Here is a 20,406-nt window from a genome sequence, read left to right on the forward strand (position 1 = left end):
AATACTTAAATGTTTACTTTAATCTGTACTTTCAATCTCAAGAGTCAAGAGTTTTAATGATGTAATTTCGATTGTGTTAGAATTCAGCACATACCAAGATAGAAAGTAATTTCGTTAACTAAAATTAATTAATGCAGCAATTTATTTAAAATAAATTTTAAAACTAAGAAAAGAAATAATAAAAGTATCAATAATTTAAAACACTGTTTTTTAACTTTTTAAATCAATATATACATAAAAAAAATTAGTTGATTTAAATCAATGAATTTTTAAAAAAAATAATTTAATTTAAATCATGATTTAAATCGTGATTAAAATCAAGCTGATTTAAATCAACAAACCCTGATTCAAAGTAATAGCTAGCTATAAATACTAAAATATTTATATCAGTGGCTGATTTCACAGCTGTAGTGACTGTTTTGAGAAAGAAAAGCGTGTATAAATGTAATACAATTAGCAAATACAAATTTTATATGAGTACGGCACGTACAATTCATATTATAAGTAAAAAGCTTACATAAAAACACTTCAAGAATATACTTTACGAGAGTTAAAGAGCTTTTACTTAAAAAAGTCCTTAATCGTTTCTTTTTACATTACTTTGGTGCTTTTCTGCAGCAATGTTTTGCCATTTTTTTTAGAGATAACAGGAAGGCTAGTGTCGTCTCTTGTTGTTCTCAGGGGTCTGTCTAGGTTTTTCTGAGAGGTACCTATTTTGTGAAAATTTAGACATAATTTGAGAAAAATTAAAAGTTATATTTAAAAATCAACACAAAAATATGGTAAAAATGTGGATTTATCGTTTCTTAAGGGATACAAAAATAAAATTTTAAGAAAAAGTATTTTGTGAAACTACCGTTTTTCTTAAAATTGAATTTGTGAAACTACCGTTTTTCCTAAAGTTGAATTTGTGAAGGTACCGCTAAACGGTAGTAAATTCGGCCTGGACAGACCCCTGGTTCTATATATTCAATAGCACATTTGATAGCTTTTAGTTCATCTGTAAGAGAGATTTTTATATGCTGAGTTTTATCGTCACTGTCTTCATCTTCGCTAGATTCATTTTCATTATTGATGATATTAACGATCATTTTATCGGATAAAGTTGTTGGAATTCGTTTTCCTGACTGTTTGGAAGATAAAAGTAAGATTTTTTTTTACAACAGCAGTTTTAAAAATAGAAAATAAACTAGAACAAAAAAATCCTTGAAATATTTGTTAGCTCGGTTAAAGTGGAAACTAGGATAATCGGGACTCTACTGTGCTTGGTTTACATATGTTATTTATTTTTCTTCAATATTTAATTTTGGGCTGGTTTGTACTGCATGATAATCAAAATATTTGGCCAATTGCCCTTATCTGCCAGATACATACTATTAGCTGGATATCTGTTGCATCCCCAATATGAAGGTATAGTTAACATTCCGGTATACCTTTATTGTATTCCAGGGTTTACCTTTGTATTCGAAGTTTAAGTTCTATACCCTTAAAGTGTATTAGTGATTGTTTTTGTGTTAGACATGAATTCTCACCTTTGCAGCTATTTTTTTTTATTAGTATGTAATGATTGTTTTGCTCTGAATTTGCTGAAGTTCCTTCAGCTTTCCTGTTCCTTCAGCTACTCTTTTAGTTCCTGTAGTTGAGTTAGCTGTAAAAATATTTGGCATTCAATATAATCCATATAAGTATCCAACTTTTATTTGCTTTTAAAGTAATGAGTATTTACTTTAAGCTGAGTTTTCCCTAGAAATTAATAAAAGCAGGGTGCTTCAGTGTATATTTCAAAAGTAATTTTCACCCATTATCTAAAAGGAGAAAAATTTGGAGTCTATAAATAATAATTAAAGGCATGCTAAGAAAAAAATAATTTTTTCCTTAAAGAAAAAGTAAACTAAAACCATTATTTTTTAATAAACAGCTCAAAAGATTTTTTCTCTAATTTATACTGAGATATATTAGATAATAAATATTTAAAGGTTAATTTTTTTTTAAAAAAAAAGGTGTAAAAAATAATTTTAAAATTTAAAATCACTCGAAAAAATTTATTAATACACTCCCTTGAAAAAACAGAAACTTATAAAAATTTAACCAGTTGAGAATAATCCTAACAAAATAAATATTTGTAATAATAATCAGAATTAAACCTATAAGCACAGATAATTTTTGTGTGTAATTATTATTTTAACAGTTAATTAATTTTTCTTGAAAATGAAATATGAATTAAAAGGCATTGTTTTTAAGGGATGGTGGCATGTTTTTACAAAAGAGACACATTTAAAGGGATCAAAGGGCAGGCAGGACAAGCCACCCTTCAAAAAATGCTTAGGAAGAACACTGCTTTAAATAGTTGTTCTTTTATCTGTAGGAGGTAACTAAGTGTGTTTTTAAGTTCTATTTATCTCAAAGTTTTACAAGTAGCTCAGATTTGTTTCAATTTTGAAATTTTTTTAAGACTTCCAAAATATATTTTGATATAACATTTGAAGGATGTAAAAAGGTTTCTAGAAATGTATACAATATTTCTGTTTTAGAATGCTTCGCTTAATGCCATTTCTCAAGCCATAGCATTGCAACAGCAACAACAACAGCAATCTGCTCAGATGGCAATGAATCCTGTGATAGTTACAACCCAGATGACATCGCCTGTAAAAAATCAGCTAGCACCGCAGGTAACCATTTGGCACTTAATTTAAGTTTGTGAATTTTAATGATTAACTGATTTTTATTTTAGAAATTTATATTTAAAAAAAGTATACTGGGTGATAATAATAAAAAAAATGCCTTGTTTTAAGCCAAGCTAAATATAGTACTCTCTTGTTTGTAACATTTTATGTAAATCAGATCTCTGGCTAATTAGCAGAGCTGATTGTGTTCCGGAAAAAATCCAGATTTCCGGATTTTTTGCTAACAGTGATCCGGAAGTTTCCAGAGATTGAAGGTCCAGACGTTTCGAAAAATCATTGATCACAGAAGTTTCCGGAAATCAAATTTTCAAAGGTGGAACTTAAAAACACAGTTTATTTTATTTGTTTGTAAGGGAGAGCCAGAGAGATACTTTATAAGCTTATATTCATGATTAATATTCATTTTTTATCAGTAAATAGTTATAGTCATAAACTCTAGAAAGAAAGACATATTTGTAAATTTTAATTACTTCTCCAGATCATCATAGGTATGTGTAAAATTTTAAATATATTTTAAGTAAACTAAGAAATATTGAGAAAAAGGAAAAATCCTTGTTTAAATTTTTTTCTGATTTTTCAATTTAAACTGTTTTTTTTATTTTTTTATTTTATTTTTTTTAACTCAAGAAATTTTCCGGAATTTTGACTTGGGCTCACAATCACCCCTGAATTAGGCTTTGTGTGGTACCCACCCTTTCTGGTTGTAATTAATGTTAAAAACAAAGTTTAATGCATACTCATGATTATCATAAGTATGCATCCAGGTTTAATAAATCTTAAATTTTTACATGTTTTACTAGTAATTAATATGCATCTCTATGTGCTTAAGTTATTAAAATTGTCATATATTGTAATTCTCTCAAAGGAATTAATTGAACTAAGTATTTTCATGATTTTTCTAAATTTATTACTGAATTTCAATGTTAAAACAGAATTAAATTTAGGAGAAACATGTGTCCGTTTTCTTACTAATTTGAAGAAATGAAATGAGTAGCAATATTTTGATAATTTAAAGGTTTGGATAGTTAGAATGTATTATATTTTACAAAACAGTTCAAATAAATATTACTGCTCCTACAAACTTTTTCCTAATATTTAACTCATATTGTTTTGTATTTTTTTTCCATTAAGAGTGAGTAAATATAGATCATCATAATTTAGATCAGGTGCAAACTTTCGTGGTTCCCTAATATTACAATAGATAGATAGATTTAGAGGTTGGGCAGCTCTAAAGAGCAGAGCACATCAACCAGAGGTCTATTGTACCCAAACCGTAAATCATGATTAACAAGAAATGAAATTCAACAGACACATTACAGGAACATCTTGCAGTTCCCAGGCCTGAATGCAGTGTTGCCCTAAATGCTCAATATCTTTGAGCAGAATAGACCTCACAATCACAAAGTAAATGTCTTGAAGTCTCCTGAGGATGCAGTGTCTAGTGAGAGGAACAATGATCTTCCTCAAACTGTTCCTGTTTAGCTTAAGAAGCTCTCTTTGAGGTACACAGGGACAGTCACGATTCAGCTCCTTAGCTTGTCTCTGACCGTCTGTGCGTTGTGTCATTGCTCATGGGCAATTTTGCTAATATTACAATAACAGTTTTTTCCTAGAGTATAGTTTTATAAATTTTGAAGTTATTCTAATTTGAACTACTTTTCTTCCATTTAGAATTGTATTGTTGCACCGAAATTGTGCTCTCCCGGCTCCACGGTCTCGACATTGACGCAGACAGTACACCCTCAACCTGCAGTATCTCCTGATGATGATTGTGATAATGGTCTGAACCAAATAAGTAATTAAAACTTGATATTTTTTATGTAATACATGTCAAACCTGTTTGCAATCAAAATTCCAAATTTGAAAAAAAAAGTTGCTTTTTTTAATAAAAAACAAACAAACAATAGTTTTGAATTTTTCTGAGATATATTTCGGATTCATTTTGGTGGTAAATAATTTCACTCAACAGGTTAGGCTGTATTTGCATAGAAATAGACTAGTTTTCCCTTAGATTAAGTGTTGTTATGTATATAGTTTTCCTTTGATTTAATTGATGTTTTTATTGTGATATGTTTTAATTGATGTGCGTGTGTTTTTTGTTGTTGATTTAACTGATATTTATTTGTCTTATACTATATTTTAATTCATATGTATGTTTTTTTTTTTTTTTTTTTTTTTTTTTTTTTTTTTTTTTTTTTGCTTCTTAAATTCCTTGAGAAATTGTTCCATGCCTCTTTTTTCTCTCCCTAAAACAAGGTGATTTTATGCCTGTGGCTTTTTTCACTTCGATATCTTTTTTTGAATTGCTATACGGAGTTTTGAAAGTTTGACTTTTAATAAATGTATAGTTTTTTTTTGATGTGGTAGGTAGTTTTTAGTTTTTTTAAAATTTAATTTTATTAGAGCTTAAACTAATGAAAACCGATTTGTATGATGCTAATAAAATCTTATCAAGTGTATGTAGGCAAAACTAAGATATTTATCAAAAAATCTAAAAACAGAACACTATTAAATTTAAATACATAAAAAATTTAAATAATTAAAAATAAATTAAAAAATTTAGCTACATTAAATTAAATTAATATAAATTTAAATAATCTGGTACATTTGCTTATCAAATTTCCTTATCAATAATAATACAATAAATATGTATCTCAGATTAGCTTTGAAAAAAATTCAGTGTAAGCAGCAAAAGAAACACAATCTACGGACAATGTTTGTAAATAACAGCTTAGTAATCAATGCAATGACCACTGGTTCACAGTTTAATACTGCTTCTGGGACTAGCAAAAACTTCTCAGACCATTTTCTTTAGTCTAGCTTTAGCTAGAAGTCATTTAATTGGGAAATGCAGGTTTTGTTTGTAAATAACACAGCTTTGTAATCATAGAAATTGCAACTGTTTCACAATTTAATACTGTTTCTGGGACTAGCAAAAACTTCTCATACCATTTTCTTCTATATTTCACTAGAAGTCATATAATTAAAAAATATGGGCATACTTAATGTCAGACCATATTATGGTACTAAAATTCATTGTAGACTTCTGAATTTGCCTGAGAGTTATGTATTCATTGTAAAATAAAAATTGTGTGGAAATTTAATTTTATATCGTTGCTTTTTTTTTCTTTTCTTTTTTTTTTTCTTTTTTTTTTTTTTCTTATAAATCTATAACATTACTCCTAATGAATACTTAAGTTTTAACTTGATAATAAAACAGTTCTTTTCTTTTTTGCTGTCACTAGTAAATTCAGCTGTTTTATTTGATTTTATTAAAAAAATAACCATCACCTAAAAATAAGCAAGTTAAAACCAGGTGAATTTACTTGTGCTTGATGACTGACGGAGCAGGCGATTTAGTCGCCTGCTCTGGCAAAATGGTGAGGTATTGTTATATTTCATGTGTAATTTAATGCTGTCACCTCTGCTTTTAATTGGCATTTTCTATTTTTAAAAAAAGTAAATTTAATAATTTGTTTTTGAAATTTTAAACTCAATGGCACGCAAATTTCACAAAACTAAAAATATTTTATATTTAAACATTTTCAATTTTGCATCATATGTAATTTGATATAATTTTCTGTCTAGCATTTGGAAATAAATCCTTTTATAAAATTATGGAGTGAGTGTGCACTAAATGATTTTGAGAAATAAATTTGATGCAGTTTCTGTAATAGGAATACTACAAAGTATATATGTTTTGAATAAATTTGCAGTATGTATTTTTACATTTTAGATACCATCAGTAATACTGAAGCTAATGTTGTAGATGGGATTAATTTAGAAGAAATCAAAGAGTTTGCTAAAGCTTTTAAAATACGACGACTCTCTCTTGGTTTAACACAGACTCAAGTTGGGCAAGCTTTAAGTGCAACGGAAGGTCCATCTTATAGCCAGAGTGCGATATGTAGGTATGTATAGTAAATGCTTCTTAATGTATTAGATTTTCTGTGTTTTTATCACAAAAATGTTTTTAAATTTGATAATTTATGACACTAGCACAATGAGCTGTTCTAACTACTGACTGTGTATTCAACCCGTAATGAATTTATAAGTAAGTTTAAAAAATGTAGTTGAGTTAAATAAATGAATCAATATTATTATAGTTAATTCTAGGGATGTAACGTATAAAAAGTGATTTGGCCAAATACCGAATGTTCGGCAGCCAAATAGCATTTTTTTAAAAAAATATCATGATTAAATATATTTTATTTAAAATTAAATGTTCTGATTATTGATAAATAATCAAAACTTAGAGATGTGATGGCTTAGAGAATAGAACGTTCACCTTCCACTGAGGTGAACTGGGTTTGAATCCCAGCAATTGATTTGAATTCTGCATCCGGCTTGCACCGACCACAGTGCTGATGTTAAATATCTTCAGTGGTAGAAAGATTGTGGGACAGAGTCCCTTTGCCATCAGGCTAACCATGGGAGGCTCTGGTGGTCTTCCTCTTCATAACACAAATGCTGGTTAGTTCCATCAAAAAGTCCTTCCTGAAGGCAAATTCCTCCTGATATTTGAACCAGGAGTTCCCTTGTCTTCTGGATTGGGTTCAAAACTAGAAGGCTACGGATTTGAGCTCTAGTAGTCGTAATCCCTAAAAATTGGGTCGACTGTTCAAAGATAGTTATAAAATAAAAAATAATCAGAACTTAGCTATTTGATTAATATGGGGTTAAGAGGAAGAAAAAAAAAACTATATTAGTTAGCCATTACAACTATTTAAGGCGAATAAAAACTGACTAAAAGCTATTTAAAAAAAGCTTAAGTTGTTAAGTTGGAAAAAAAAAAAGAAATAGGAAAAAAATCCTCTTAGTTCTTACAAAACGAAAACTGCTAAACATAATATTTCTCAGAAGAAAAGAAAGATCCATAAAAAGTTATAAGAGAGATAGTCTAGTGGAAACATTTTTAAAAATGTCATGCTATCATAAAAATGCCCATAAAATAAATAATATGCAAAATTGAAACAGAAAAAATAAATATCTGAAATTTTGAAAGAAGATTTTAAAGCTGAACATGTCAGTTTTCTAAAACCTTGACAGAAACCAATCAGCTTGATTTAAATCACGATTTAAATCTTGATTTAAATCAAATGATTTTTTTAAAAAAATCATTGATTTAAATCAACTAATTTTTTTAATCTATATATATTGATTTCAAAAGTTAAAAAACAGTGTTTTAAATTTTTGATACTTTTATTATTTTCTTTTCTTAGTATTAAAATTTAATTTAAATAAATTGCAGCAGTAATTAATTTTAGTTAACAAAATTACTTTCTTGGTGTGTGTTAAATTCCAACACATTTGAAATTACATTTTTAAAAATCGTTTGATTCTTGAGATTGAAAGTATAGATTAAAGTAAACATTTAATGCTGTCTTAATATAGATTTGCATAGCTGTAGAAAGTAATTAATAAACATGAATTTTTTTCAAAAAGTAATACAAATAATGTTAATTAAAATTCTACCTTTTGAATGAAAAAGCGTGAATTAAAATCTACATCATATTTTATTGGTGCAAAATGTATATTTCGGAAGCTTGAGGTTATATTAAAAAGAAATTACCCTAATATGCCAAAAACAGAGGGAAAAAAAAGGGCTGATGAATTCAGATGTTTTTTTTCCTAATATAGTGTCATTCTTCCCTTTCAAACTCTTTCGATGTCTATTTGATGCAGTAGGGTTATTAACTGGTATTTTTTTTATCATAATATGTTTACAGTATCTTTGACATTATCTGATTTTCTATAAAGAAATTTTGTGAAAAAAAGTTCCAATGAATACATAGATTTTCTAATTTTTTTTTTAGTTTAACTTATCTATTTTCATATAGAATTAAAAATGAATATTTTAATATAAAAATAGATAGATTAAATGCTTATTTATTTTTTGATGAATGGCTACATTTATAAACACAGTCTGCTACATTTATTTTGTAATTTTAAAAATCAAGAGAAAAAAAAAGAAATCACAATTTTAAATTAAAGTTATGGTTTGCTAACTGAAACTTTGCTTTAATAGTTAAAGCACAGGGGTCTGTCCAAGCTGGTACCTTTACAAATTAAACTTTAGGGAAAATGATAGAATAGTCACACAAAATACTTTTTCTTAAAATTTTATTTTTTTGTCTCGTAAGAAACAATAAATCCATATTTTTACTATATTTGTGTTGATCTTTTAATATATATTTTAATATATATTTTAATTTTCACAAAATAGGTACCTCTCAGAAGAACCAAAGCAGACCCCTGAAATATTCTTTAAATTCTCTATTTCATCTAGTCTTTTAAATTTTAATCATGCATTTTTTTCAAAATGGTTGGTATGCATTCAAAGCCATGTATTATAATGCAAAATTATTTTAGTTAGAGCGTCTAAAATATTGTTACAATATAGTTTTAATATTAAGATAATTTGATTAAGCATTTTTAATTTTTTTTAATCATAAATTAAAGTTCATACAGTGTATTTGAATAAAAATAAAAAAAATCTGATTTAAATCAAAAAAATCCGATTTAAATAAAAAAAATCTGATTCTTTTGATTTTTTTTAAAAAAATCAAAAAAATCACGAACCCTGAAACCAATACAAAAATCGTTCTTAATATTTCTACGAAAAATTAAATGTTCAAAACCATAAATCTCAATTTAACTTTTTCAAATTGTTTTATTTTTAGAAAAAACTGAAGAATTAAGAATAATGTTCTTAAAACAATTTTTAAAAAATGCTGATAAAAAAAAAATTTAACAAAAAAAAGCTAAGGAGAAATAAAAAAATTAAAAAATAGTTCTTAGTCCTTACAATAAAAATGAAAATCACAGTTTTCTATGTCACCGCTTATCTGTCTTACTCTATCAGAAAAAAGTGACAGTAAAAGAGTTTATTTTATTAGAAACACTCAGCACTATATTAAAAACAGAAAACAGCCAAAATGAGGCACAAAAGAAAAAACATCCTCAATTCTGAAAACAAAAAGTGTTGAGAAAACAACTAAATTGACATTGTAGACATTTCGCTTTCCATTTGTCTTTCAGAACATACATCATTTACATGTTTTAGAACTTGACAAACATGAGTAGAAACTACTTCTAATTATGTATGCTAAGAAATACAATTTTAGATTACTTTTTATAAAATCTTTTAGAATCTAAAAAAAGAAACTTTGTTGATAAATACTTTTTTAAAAGATACTTTGCCAAACATTCGGTCGAATATTTGGTAAAAGGGTCAAATATTGGTTGAATATTCATTACAGCCCTAGTTAATTCTGTGTAACTTATACTACTGTTACAGCCTAAATAATATCTTAACTTAGTGTATGATAAATTTAATTATATTCCTTGCTTTGACTTTTACATCTTTAATTTAGTGTTAGTTTGTTTTGATTATTCACTTTTGCACTCTCTTATTTTTTTAAAAAACTAATCACTCAATTTTTCTAAAGTATGAAAAAGGCAAGTTAATAATTAATATATATATTAACTAGGGCCGGGTGATGCATCGGAAAATACCAATGTTGTGCAGTCATCATTGATCCAATTTTTGGTTTTGTGTTTCATGATCTTAACATTGCCAAGTAGTATTACTCGAAACCAAGGCGGTAATAATTTCTTGGCTCATATCTTATTTATGCCCCGTTGGTGATTCTGCTAGACTTTAGAAATTACATGTCTTTAGGACCCAGTACTTCCGTATTTCTGAGTCAACTTTAAGTGAAAATGCATAAAGAATAAGAATATTTTTGTATCAATTATAAAGAATGTTACATATAGTTTGAGTATATATGAGAGATAAAAGTTTAATTAACTAAACATTTGAAATCTACAAAAATTGGAAGACATTTTTAATGGGGCAAAGATGAACTAAATAATTTTCTATTTATCAGATGCTGATAATAATATCAGTTAGAGGAAATAATTTCCTGATGATATTGTTGAGCCTGAATTCCCTCATTAGGAAAAAAATATTTAAAAACCTTTTAGTTTATATATATATATTTTTTTAAAATTTTATTTTTGCTTTAACTGTTTTTAATTAACTAAAGGTTTGAAAAGTTAGACATTACACCTCGAAGTGCCCAAAAAATAAAGCCAGTTTTAGAAAGGTGGATGAAGGAAGCTGAAGAGAGGTATAAAAATGGTGTTCATACTTTGACTGAATTCATAGGCAGTGAACCCACCAAAAAGAGGAAAAGGCGAACGTCTTTTACTCCATCTGCTCTAGAAATTCTGAACAAGTTTTTTGAGACTAATACTCATCCCTCAGGTAAGAATTTCCCCTTTTCTGAAAAAAAAATAAAGGGTTTAATATATTTTATCTTATACAGTTTATGTTACCAGGGTTTAAAAAACCCAACCCGCCTGGGTTTTATTGAAAAAACCCGGGGAAAATTGGGGATTTTCATTTAGTGCTCATAAACTTTAAGTTTTATTGTGTAAATATTTTTATATATTGAAAAGTGTTGTATAAGCTTAAAAATATAAATAAATCCAAAAAGTTATTTTAATTTTGTTATCTGTATTTTATATTAAGTTTAAATAACGCAATATCACTGATACATATTTGAATCTTTATTGTTAAGTACATAACATTTCGCAATTTTTAACCCAAGCATTATAAAATATAAATGCAGTAATATAAAAGGAACAAGTTTATTAATCTTTTTGTTTTCACACATATTTATTTACTATATTTATTAAACATATATATATATCTATTACCCATTATAAAATTATAATCACTAAATATTTATAATCAGTAAAAACTAAAATTTCATCTGACTTTTGACTTTAATAAGAAACTGAAATAAATATTTAATGATCTTCCATTTTTTCAAGTAATTAACCCTAGGAAAATGACTTCATTTTTAGATAAATAATTTTAAAAAGTTTTAACTTATTTTTTGAAAGACAGAAAATAAAACTATTTAAATTTGTTAATGTGTCACTTAGTAAAAAAAAAAAATTTCTTTTCAATTTTTTTAAACATATGAATTAATAATAATGACCTGTTTATTAATAATTAAAGCATGCAACTATATTTGAAAAATTGATCTTTTCTGACTATATTATTTAAATTTCTATTTGATTTAATTTCATTAAAATAATACTTTTTGAAAAAAAAAAACCTTAAAGTTTTCAATAGTACTATAAAATTATAGATTCGAGTTTCTTTTACTTTGCAAATATTAAAAACTTAATCATATAAATCCTGCAACTCTATTTGACAAATTTATGCAGCACAATAAATGATATAAAATTAAATGTGCAACAATAAGTTTTAATAAAAAAAAAATTTTTGAAAAAAAAAACCCACTTATTGTTCCAAGTGGGTTTTTTCAAGATGACCCCACCCAATAAAATCCGGGCTGGTTTTTTGAAAGTGAGCCTACTTGGCGAGCCCTGCTACAAACAGCTTCAAAATTGACTAGTGACCAGATTAACGTTGCGAGATTCTGTCAACCCCATGGCAAAGTGTAAATTAAATTTTACTTTCTTGCTTAGCCTCAAAATCATTATCCAGCAACTTTTGATTATAGTTTTTTCCAGCCAAGGGAGGTGTGACTACACCTAATTTGCATAGATTAATGATTAACTGATTCGGATCTTTAAATAGAAAAATGTAACTTTTTTTAGCTTAATTGCGAAATTTTTTATTGCAAATAACTACTTGCAGAAAACTAATGTTTTATCAGAAAATTAGCTGATAATTTGGCATATAATAACATAAATAGCATAATGAAAGAAGAATAGGTAGCTATAATGGTTTGTAAAAGTTAATAATTTAGGTAAATAGATAAGCATATACAGGGATGAGATTTTTTAGCTGATTTCCGCTTTTAAACTAAAACTAAACTCAGCGGCGCAACAGCCCATGAGGGCCAAGGCCTACTGTGCCCATCTCAGTTTTCTTGACCTTGGGCTCTGGGGTGCAGGAGCATATGTTCCGGTCAGGTGGTCAGCCGAACACGGAACTCCCAGTGTTTAGTTCCCAAGCGTGCATGGTACTCATTTATCGACCCACTGAAGGGATGAAAGGCTGAGTCAGCCTTGCCCGGCCCGATGATCGAACCAGGGACCTGTGGCACGACAGCGCGAAGCGCTACCGCTCAGCCACCGGGCGCTTTCACTTTTATCTCTTGAATTTCAGCTTTTTTAACAAAAATTCAGATTTTCTAAAAATTTCACTTTTTTTTATAAGTATTCCACTTTTTCAGAAAATTCACCGATTTTTCAAAGAAAAACAGAAAATTCAAGCTACATAGCCAATCTTTTCTCATTTTTACTTATTTTAGCTATTTTTCCCCCGTTTACACGCAGCAGATAAGATTTTCCGAATTTTTTACCAGCCCTCCAGATAGATCCGATTTTCGTAGTTCAAATGACACTGCTTCTGACAAGCCTTATAGAGGTCCCAAGCCTGGAATCTGCTAATATCTCGATTCTTATTCACACAATTTTAATATCAAACATAGCTTTTCATATTTGCGTGTTGCGATTCTTATTCACGCGATTTGAATATTGTATGTTGCGATTCTTATTTACGAGATTTAAAAATCCGATATTGTGATTCGTATTTACGCCTTTTTAAAAACCTATGTAGCGATTCATATTCAGGCAAGTTTAAAATTCAATGTCTTGATTTGCTCATGCAGTTTATAATATCAAACATTAATTTTCGTATTTATACGTGATTTTAAAATAAGGCATTAGGATTCGCATTCACGCATTCTGAAAATTATGCATCATATTTCTTATTTATGCAATCTAAAAATTTTGCATCATGATTCGTATTTACGCGATCTAAAAATTATGAATCGTGATTTGTATTTAAGCGTTTTAAGAATTCTATATCCCAGTTTGTATTTTCTTATTTTCAAAATCGTATATCTAGTTTCATATTCATGTGATTTCAAAATCCATAATTGTTATTCATATTCACGCAATTTTAAGATCAACTATTGCAATTCTTGTAAGAAGTAATTTTTTTTTTAATTGGTTACTATAAAGGTGACTGTTTTTCTAACGACAATTATTAGTATATGTAAGTGTTAAACATCGGAGAAACTGGAAGGGAATATATTCAAAACTTACATTCTGTGCTTACAAAGAAGAAGAAATAAAATTTGTCACAAGATGTTTGAGGATGGACTAACGACTAAATATAGCAAACATAAAAGATATCGCAAACAAAAGCAATCACTTAAAAAGGGATTTAATTTATTTATTATTATTTTTTGTTTTGTTTTGGAAAAAGAGTTAATTAACTCATCATCAAGATTTTATTTATAATTGCTGTTATTTATGCTATAAAATGCAAAATTCTTATCAAATAAAAAACAATTATCTAAACAGTTGCTGATTGTCATGTAATTTTTCAAACTAATATAGCAATTTTTGTATGTAAAGGAGTTACTGTATATTTCTACTTCACTGTTATTGATAAGTTTCAGAGAGCTCTAGTTAGATTAGACTATAATATGAACATAATGATTCGGTCCATTGTTAAAGTTTTTTTTTCCTATATAATTTAAAAAGTAATATTACTGATATATTTGCTATAAATCACATAACAGTATTTATTAAAAGAAATAAAATATTAATGTATGTTCTTAGTAGTTTTAATTTGCTAAACCAGGTAGTTTTTCAAGTAATAATTGTCTCTTGTGCGAACTGAGGAAAAATATAATTTCCAGCTTTATTTTTTCAATTGGTAATTTTTATTTTCACTAAATGTTAAATATCAATGTAATCATATATATAATAATAGACAGGGTTGGGTTTTTGACGTCAAAAAGTGGTTTTTGACATGACAAGGGTATAATACTGGTTTAAACCGTCAAAAATGTCAAAAACTGAAGTTTGCCAAGAAAATATATAAACTTCAAAACTACCAACAGTTGCCATGCATTATATTGAAATTTAATTATACTATAGGTAATCAGCTGGTTTTAAAATATTTTTTAATTAAAATTAAGGTAAAATAACAGATTTAAAATCTCAGAAATTTATATTCAAATGCATGTGCAGAAAAATTTTGCACAAAAATTGTTTAAATATTTATATTTAAAAATTTTTTTCTTTTGGATACTTAAGAAAATTGAAAGTTTATTACTATGCATATTTGACATATAAGGAACATATAACTAATATTTATAAGGAACTTACAAGTTATGTTGTATAAATACAAACTTGATACAAGATACAAGTGCATAAAATTTTTTTTTTAATGTTATACTGAATATCTTTATTATCCAATATGTTAATTTGAATTTAAAAGTAGTTATATTTATGAATAATGATAAATATAATTCATATTGTTTATTATATTTATTTATAATTATTACACTTATCATTTTAAAACAATTTTTATCTCTTAATTTTTTTTTCGCCACTTGTATTAAGAATACAAATAATGCATATCTTGAAAGCAAGAAGTAATTAATCAACAGCTGAATATTTAGATATTCTACAAAACTATATCGTATTCAGCAAAATGAAATTCACAAGTATTTGGATTAACTAAATTTTCAGCATAGTAAATGAATAGGCTGAATATACTGTAAATCTACACTAACTACTCTGTGTATTTAACAGAAAGCACTTAAATTTGTATTGTCTTATGTTAAAAAGATTATTAAGAAGATTTAAAAGAATATTAAAAAGATTTTTCTTCAAAAGAAGATGTCTAATGTACAAAACTGCTAATGTTTATCTTTAAAAATGTCTAATTTTTAGTATAATCTATACTATACACTAAATTTGGTTATAAATAAATTTCTTAATAATATCACTGCAGATTTTCAATAACACATGAAAATGAATACATAATATTACAAAAGATGTGAGTTTTCATAATACATAATATTACAAAAGTACAAGATTTTGGTTACTATTCAAAATATAAGTGTTTCTTCAAAATTTTAAATTTATTTTTTCTAGAACATATTTAGAAACACTATCCTTTAAAAAATATATAAATTTTATGTATTAATTAAATTTCACATATGAATATAGGTTTTTGACATTTTCGACATTTTTAACAGTGAGGTTTTTGACGTGACGGTTTAAACCATGGTTTAAACTGTCAAAAACTGTCACATGTCAAAAACCTGCCAACCCTGATAATAGATTAGTACACAATTGTATGTCAACACATTATTTATTACCTTAAACTGTCCGGAATTTATTATTAAAGGGTTGCGCTTGTGTAAAATTTACTATCGTGGAAATTCAGCTTTTTTGCCTTTTGGCTAATCTCATCCCTGCATATAGTATGTATATTTATAAATTTCTATGAACAATTAAAGTTTATTTTAAAAGCGAGACGGACAGTTAAAATTTATTTTAAAAGCAAGTATAGATTCTATTAATTTTAAGATGTCACAGAATAAAGATATTCATATTCATGCAATTTTAAAAATCCAACATTGCAAATCTTGTAAGAACTAAACTTTTTCTTAAATTAGTTACTATAAAAGTGTGATATTCTTCATTAGTAGTAAATTTAATTAAAAATCTTATTTCAAAAGATTATTTTAAATACGAAACATATATGATATATAAATTGATATCTAGATATTGATTTTTTACACATAAAATTTTGAGTTTTTCTCCTTGCGTCGCAATTACTCCTGATAATTTAAAAAAAAAAAATTATATTGTACTATTGAAGCCAATTATGTATCTCTGTAGATTATGTTATTGATAATACATGTTCCTTATTTAGTTTTTAAAATTAATTTTAATAAATTTTTTTAGGTATTGAAATGACAGGTCTTGCAGAACATTTAAACTATGACAGGGAAGTTGTTCGAGTTTGGTTTTGTAACAAACGTCAAGCATTAAAAAATACAATTAAGAAGCTCAAAACTGGTCAATGATGTTAGATCTCTTTTATTTTTTTAGTACCATATTTTAAAATTTTTAGCTTCTCATATCAATAACATTGTCTTAAAACTACTGTAAATAGTATCCTGATTTCGTCATTGAAAAAATATTGTAATTTATTTGTATAAATTATGAAAGATTGACATATTTTGAAAATTAAAATTCATAATCACCAAATATGTAAAAAAAAAATATGTATATTTTATGAATTGCATAGATACTGAGGTTTAAATCAATTATAATTGTTTTTTCTCATGATAGTTTTAAATTTATAAACATCTTTTTCTAAAAAACCTTTTAAAATTGCACAAAGTATCAATTTAGAATTTCCAAAAAAATCATTTATTTTAGTTTCTGCTCTTTCAGGGTGTTTTTTTGTCATCAGAAGTTAGTGAAGCATTCATTTTTTACTAAATTGTGTTTCTTTTACTGTTGTATAAGTAAATCGGTATATTTTTTAATAAAAAGCTTTTTTTTTTTTTTACTAAGTGTCTTTTTTTTCAAAAAAAAAAAGTTAGCTTAAGCTTACAAAGTTTTAGATTTTAACAATTCCTTTATAAAGGTTTTAACTTTTTTCTTTTTGAAAGTTTTAACTTAACAACTGAATTTAGCAATTTATTGATTCTAGTTCAAAACAAAGCATAGTACAATATTATATAGGCCTTCAACTAGTACAAGTTCTGAAAAAATAAGTACAAGCTCTATGGTATAACTCCATAAAAAAAAAAGTTAGTCGATATTTAAAGAAAAAAGCACCCTAATCATATCACATGAAACTGAATGCAAATTTTTTAACGATATTTTTATTGCATTGAAATAATACTAGCGTGATTTTAACTTTGATTATTATATAGAGTTATTAAAAAGTGTACAGTTGTTTTCAAAAACAAATATTAATAATTAAAAAAAATTTTTTTGACCCTATTTCTTTTGTTTCACTTTAAAGATCTTAACAGAAATGGTTAGAAGTTATTTTCCCACCTATAGATGCCATTGTACATAGTGTATATAAATCACATAAAAAATACACATTTTAAATGTTTTTCAATTTCATGTATTTATTTTTTAGCTTATTTACAAAGCTATCTTCAGTGACATGGTCGTAAGTTTCTTTTTTAAATGTTGCAAAACTTAGTTTATTTTCTAGATTATTTCTTCCTTAAATCAAATTAACTGTGATCATATGTTAATGACTGATTGTTTGTATTTATGTTCTGTGTTTTTTTATTTTGTCAATTTGTTTAATTATCTTTTTGACATTTTTTACTGTTTTGGATTTTGTTAATGCATTTGACAAACAAATCAGTTCTAGAACTTCCCTGTTACAATCTATGAGCGAAAAAGGCACATAAGGCGTTCAAAAAATATTAATAAATCAGTTGTTGGGTAAACTCTATCGAAGCAATAAATTTTTCGTAGAAATGATATCGAAAATTTTTGTTTGTTGATATTGTTCTCTTCATTTGTAAGGTCAAAATAAAAAGTTCAGAAATAAGGATGCAAAATTGCCTGGACCACAAAGCACCTAGTGATCTATCCATTTTATTAAATGTCAGATAGATTTAATTTTAAAATATTTGGTTTATGTAATGTTTACATTTCAAATGGTATTTATCGATGTCTGGTTTTTACACCATTAGGCTCTATATTCAATCTGGCTCTTTTAAATATTCAATTACGTAGTACTAACACTTTCCTTACTTAGCAATATTTTTCGAGGGAATTATTTAGAAAACTGATTTGTTGTGTAAGTAAAAAGCCTTGAAATTATCTAGAAAATTCTTTAAATATCAATCTTTTTTTTTTACTGATAGTTTTTTTTTTGAAAGCTAAGAGTTATGTGTTTATTATCATAAATGTTATTTTTTGTTAACTTGAAAATATCAAGCAATAATGAAAACACATTATAATCCTTTTATTTCTTTTAGCACTGTAATTGCATACTTCATAAATTTATTTTTAGGTAAAAGTATTACTGAAATTTCTGTTAGTATTTTGAATTTAAAATGCAGAAGTGTTTTACAAGATTTATAAAATGATCAAAGTAGTTAACTGATTTTATTTTTAGCCACTTGTATGTGTTCTAGTAAATTATAATATAATGAGGTTGTATATTTGTTTTTTTTTTTTCTTTCCTTCATATTTACACATTTTTATTGTTCCTTGGACATTTTGATGTAAAGTACTATGCATTTACTAAGCATAACATTGATGATACATGCTTGCAAATTAAAAAAAATCAAAAGAAAAATTAAAAGTATTGTAATGGTTTTTAACCAGTATTATGTTTTTCATTATATTTTTTTTAAACTGTTGAACTTATTATTCTTCGTTTTATAGTTTATTGTTTAGTTGCATTTAATGTGTTATCTTATTAGTTTTATTGTTAATGATAATTTGATCGACAACTTATGTCCGGTATTTCATAAATAATCTTTTCCTTTATATCAATTGATTGTAGATTTAAGATATTTTTTTTAATTAAAATGTTTTAGGTAATTTTGCGTAACAAACTATGTTCTATACTGATATTTTTTCCTATTGTTTTTCAAACAAGAATATATAGAAAAATTCCATAGCCATTATAAAGTATTCCTTACTATTTATAAATAAAAATTAAAACTTTGTGTAACCTTTTCTAATTTAAATTCTTAAACCCTTTAGACTGCTTCCATTAAGCAGTATTCCTTTATTCAATAACTTGGAAAAACTTTTTTTTTATCATTAAAGTATATATTACAAAATAGTAAGGCTGACAACTAATTTGTATTTTATTACGTAGTTGTTTTGAATAGACGTTTTTGGTATTATGTTGATATTAGTTGCAGCTATCTTCACTGTCAATATATTAATACTAATTGCGGCTATTTAAACCATCAACATGTTGATATTGCTGTATGTTTCTCCATTAATTAGTTGATACATTGATATCAATTGCAGCTATTTTCACTATGTTGCTATCATTTGCAGCTGTGTTCACATTATCTATATAATAAAATCTATACCAGTTTTCACTTTTAATCTGGTGATATCATTTACCACAGTTAATACTCACAATATGTTGATATCAATTGCAGCTAATTATACTGTCAACGTGTTGGCATTAACTGGAGCTGTCAATATGTTGTTATCAATTGTAATTTCTTATTTCATCTTCTTTCATGTTTTTTAACAATTCGTTCTAAAAATCAAATATGTGTTCTAGCAGTACTTAGTTGTTACTTTTGCTTATATAATAAATCAAAAAAATATTATGTCATTCATCTTTGTTTAATATAGTCCTTAGAGCTTAGATATTTTGATTTATGTTAATTCTGTTTGGACACAACTTGATTTTTATGTGTTGATAAAATGTTACTTAAGACTGCTTCTGATGGTTGTTTTTGTTTATTATTTTTTTTACATTGAAACGTTTTTAAATTGTCTGTTAAATCATCTATGCAAATTTACTCTTAAAAAGGTAGCATATGATTTTATATTCCTGCCACAATATTTTATGACTATATTTTTGTAATGTAACATTGAATGAAGAGCTTAAATTCAAAAATGGTGTATTGAGAAAGATGTGTGTATGTTAATATTCATTGAAGAATCAAATTATAAAATAAATAGTGAGTTGTCTGGGACAACAATTTTTATTAATTTTTTCAACTATTTAGAACAGTATTTGCACATTTGAAGTAAGTCTTTAAATTTTGTGCAAGAATTTATACAACTTGAATGCAATTTAATTTTTACTGTAACATGAATACAATGAGGTCTCACTTGACCGTTTCTCCTGAGACCATATATTATGAATTATAGACATGGGAAAATTATGAATAAA

The 20,406-nt window shown here is 26.4% G+C and overlaps 1 protein-coding gene across 29 annotated transcripts in view; it reads left to right on the forward strand.

The window, feature by feature from the left end:
* pdm3 (POU-domain protein pdm3) overlaps nt 1–17,453 on the forward strand; it is a 41,681-nt gene extending 24,228 nt beyond the window's left edge. For 16 of the 29 annotated variants that reach the window (XM_043049441.3, XM_021147444.4, XM_043049439.3 and 13 more), the window contains 5 exons: nt 2,532–2,669; nt 4,356–4,479; nt 6,421–6,595; nt 10,736–10,956; nt 16,452–17,453. In XM_043049441.3, the coding sequence (XP_042905375.1) occupies nt 2,532–2,669; nt 4,356–4,479; nt 6,421–6,595; nt 10,736–10,956; nt 16,452–16,573 (780 nt within the window). In that variant the 3' untranslated portion in view covers nt 16,574–17,453. The remainder of the gene's footprint in view (nt 1–2,531; nt 2,670–4,355; nt 4,480–6,420; nt 6,596–10,735; nt 10,957–16,451) is intronic. The other 13 variants (XM_043049438.3, XM_071186365.2, XM_071186366.2 and 10 more) reach the window with 1 other exon arrangement.
* The last annotated feature ends 2,953 nt before the right edge of the window (nt 17,454–20,406 follow it).

The sequence above is a fragment of the Parasteatoda tepidariorum genome, chromosome 9 (genome assembly GCF_982258835.1).
Source record: "Parasteatoda tepidariorum strain Cologne lab strain chromosome 9, Ptep-v5.0, whole genome shotgun sequence".
Lineage (NCBI taxonomy): Eukaryota > Metazoa > Arthropoda > Arachnida > Araneae > Theridiidae > Parasteatoda > Parasteatoda tepidariorum.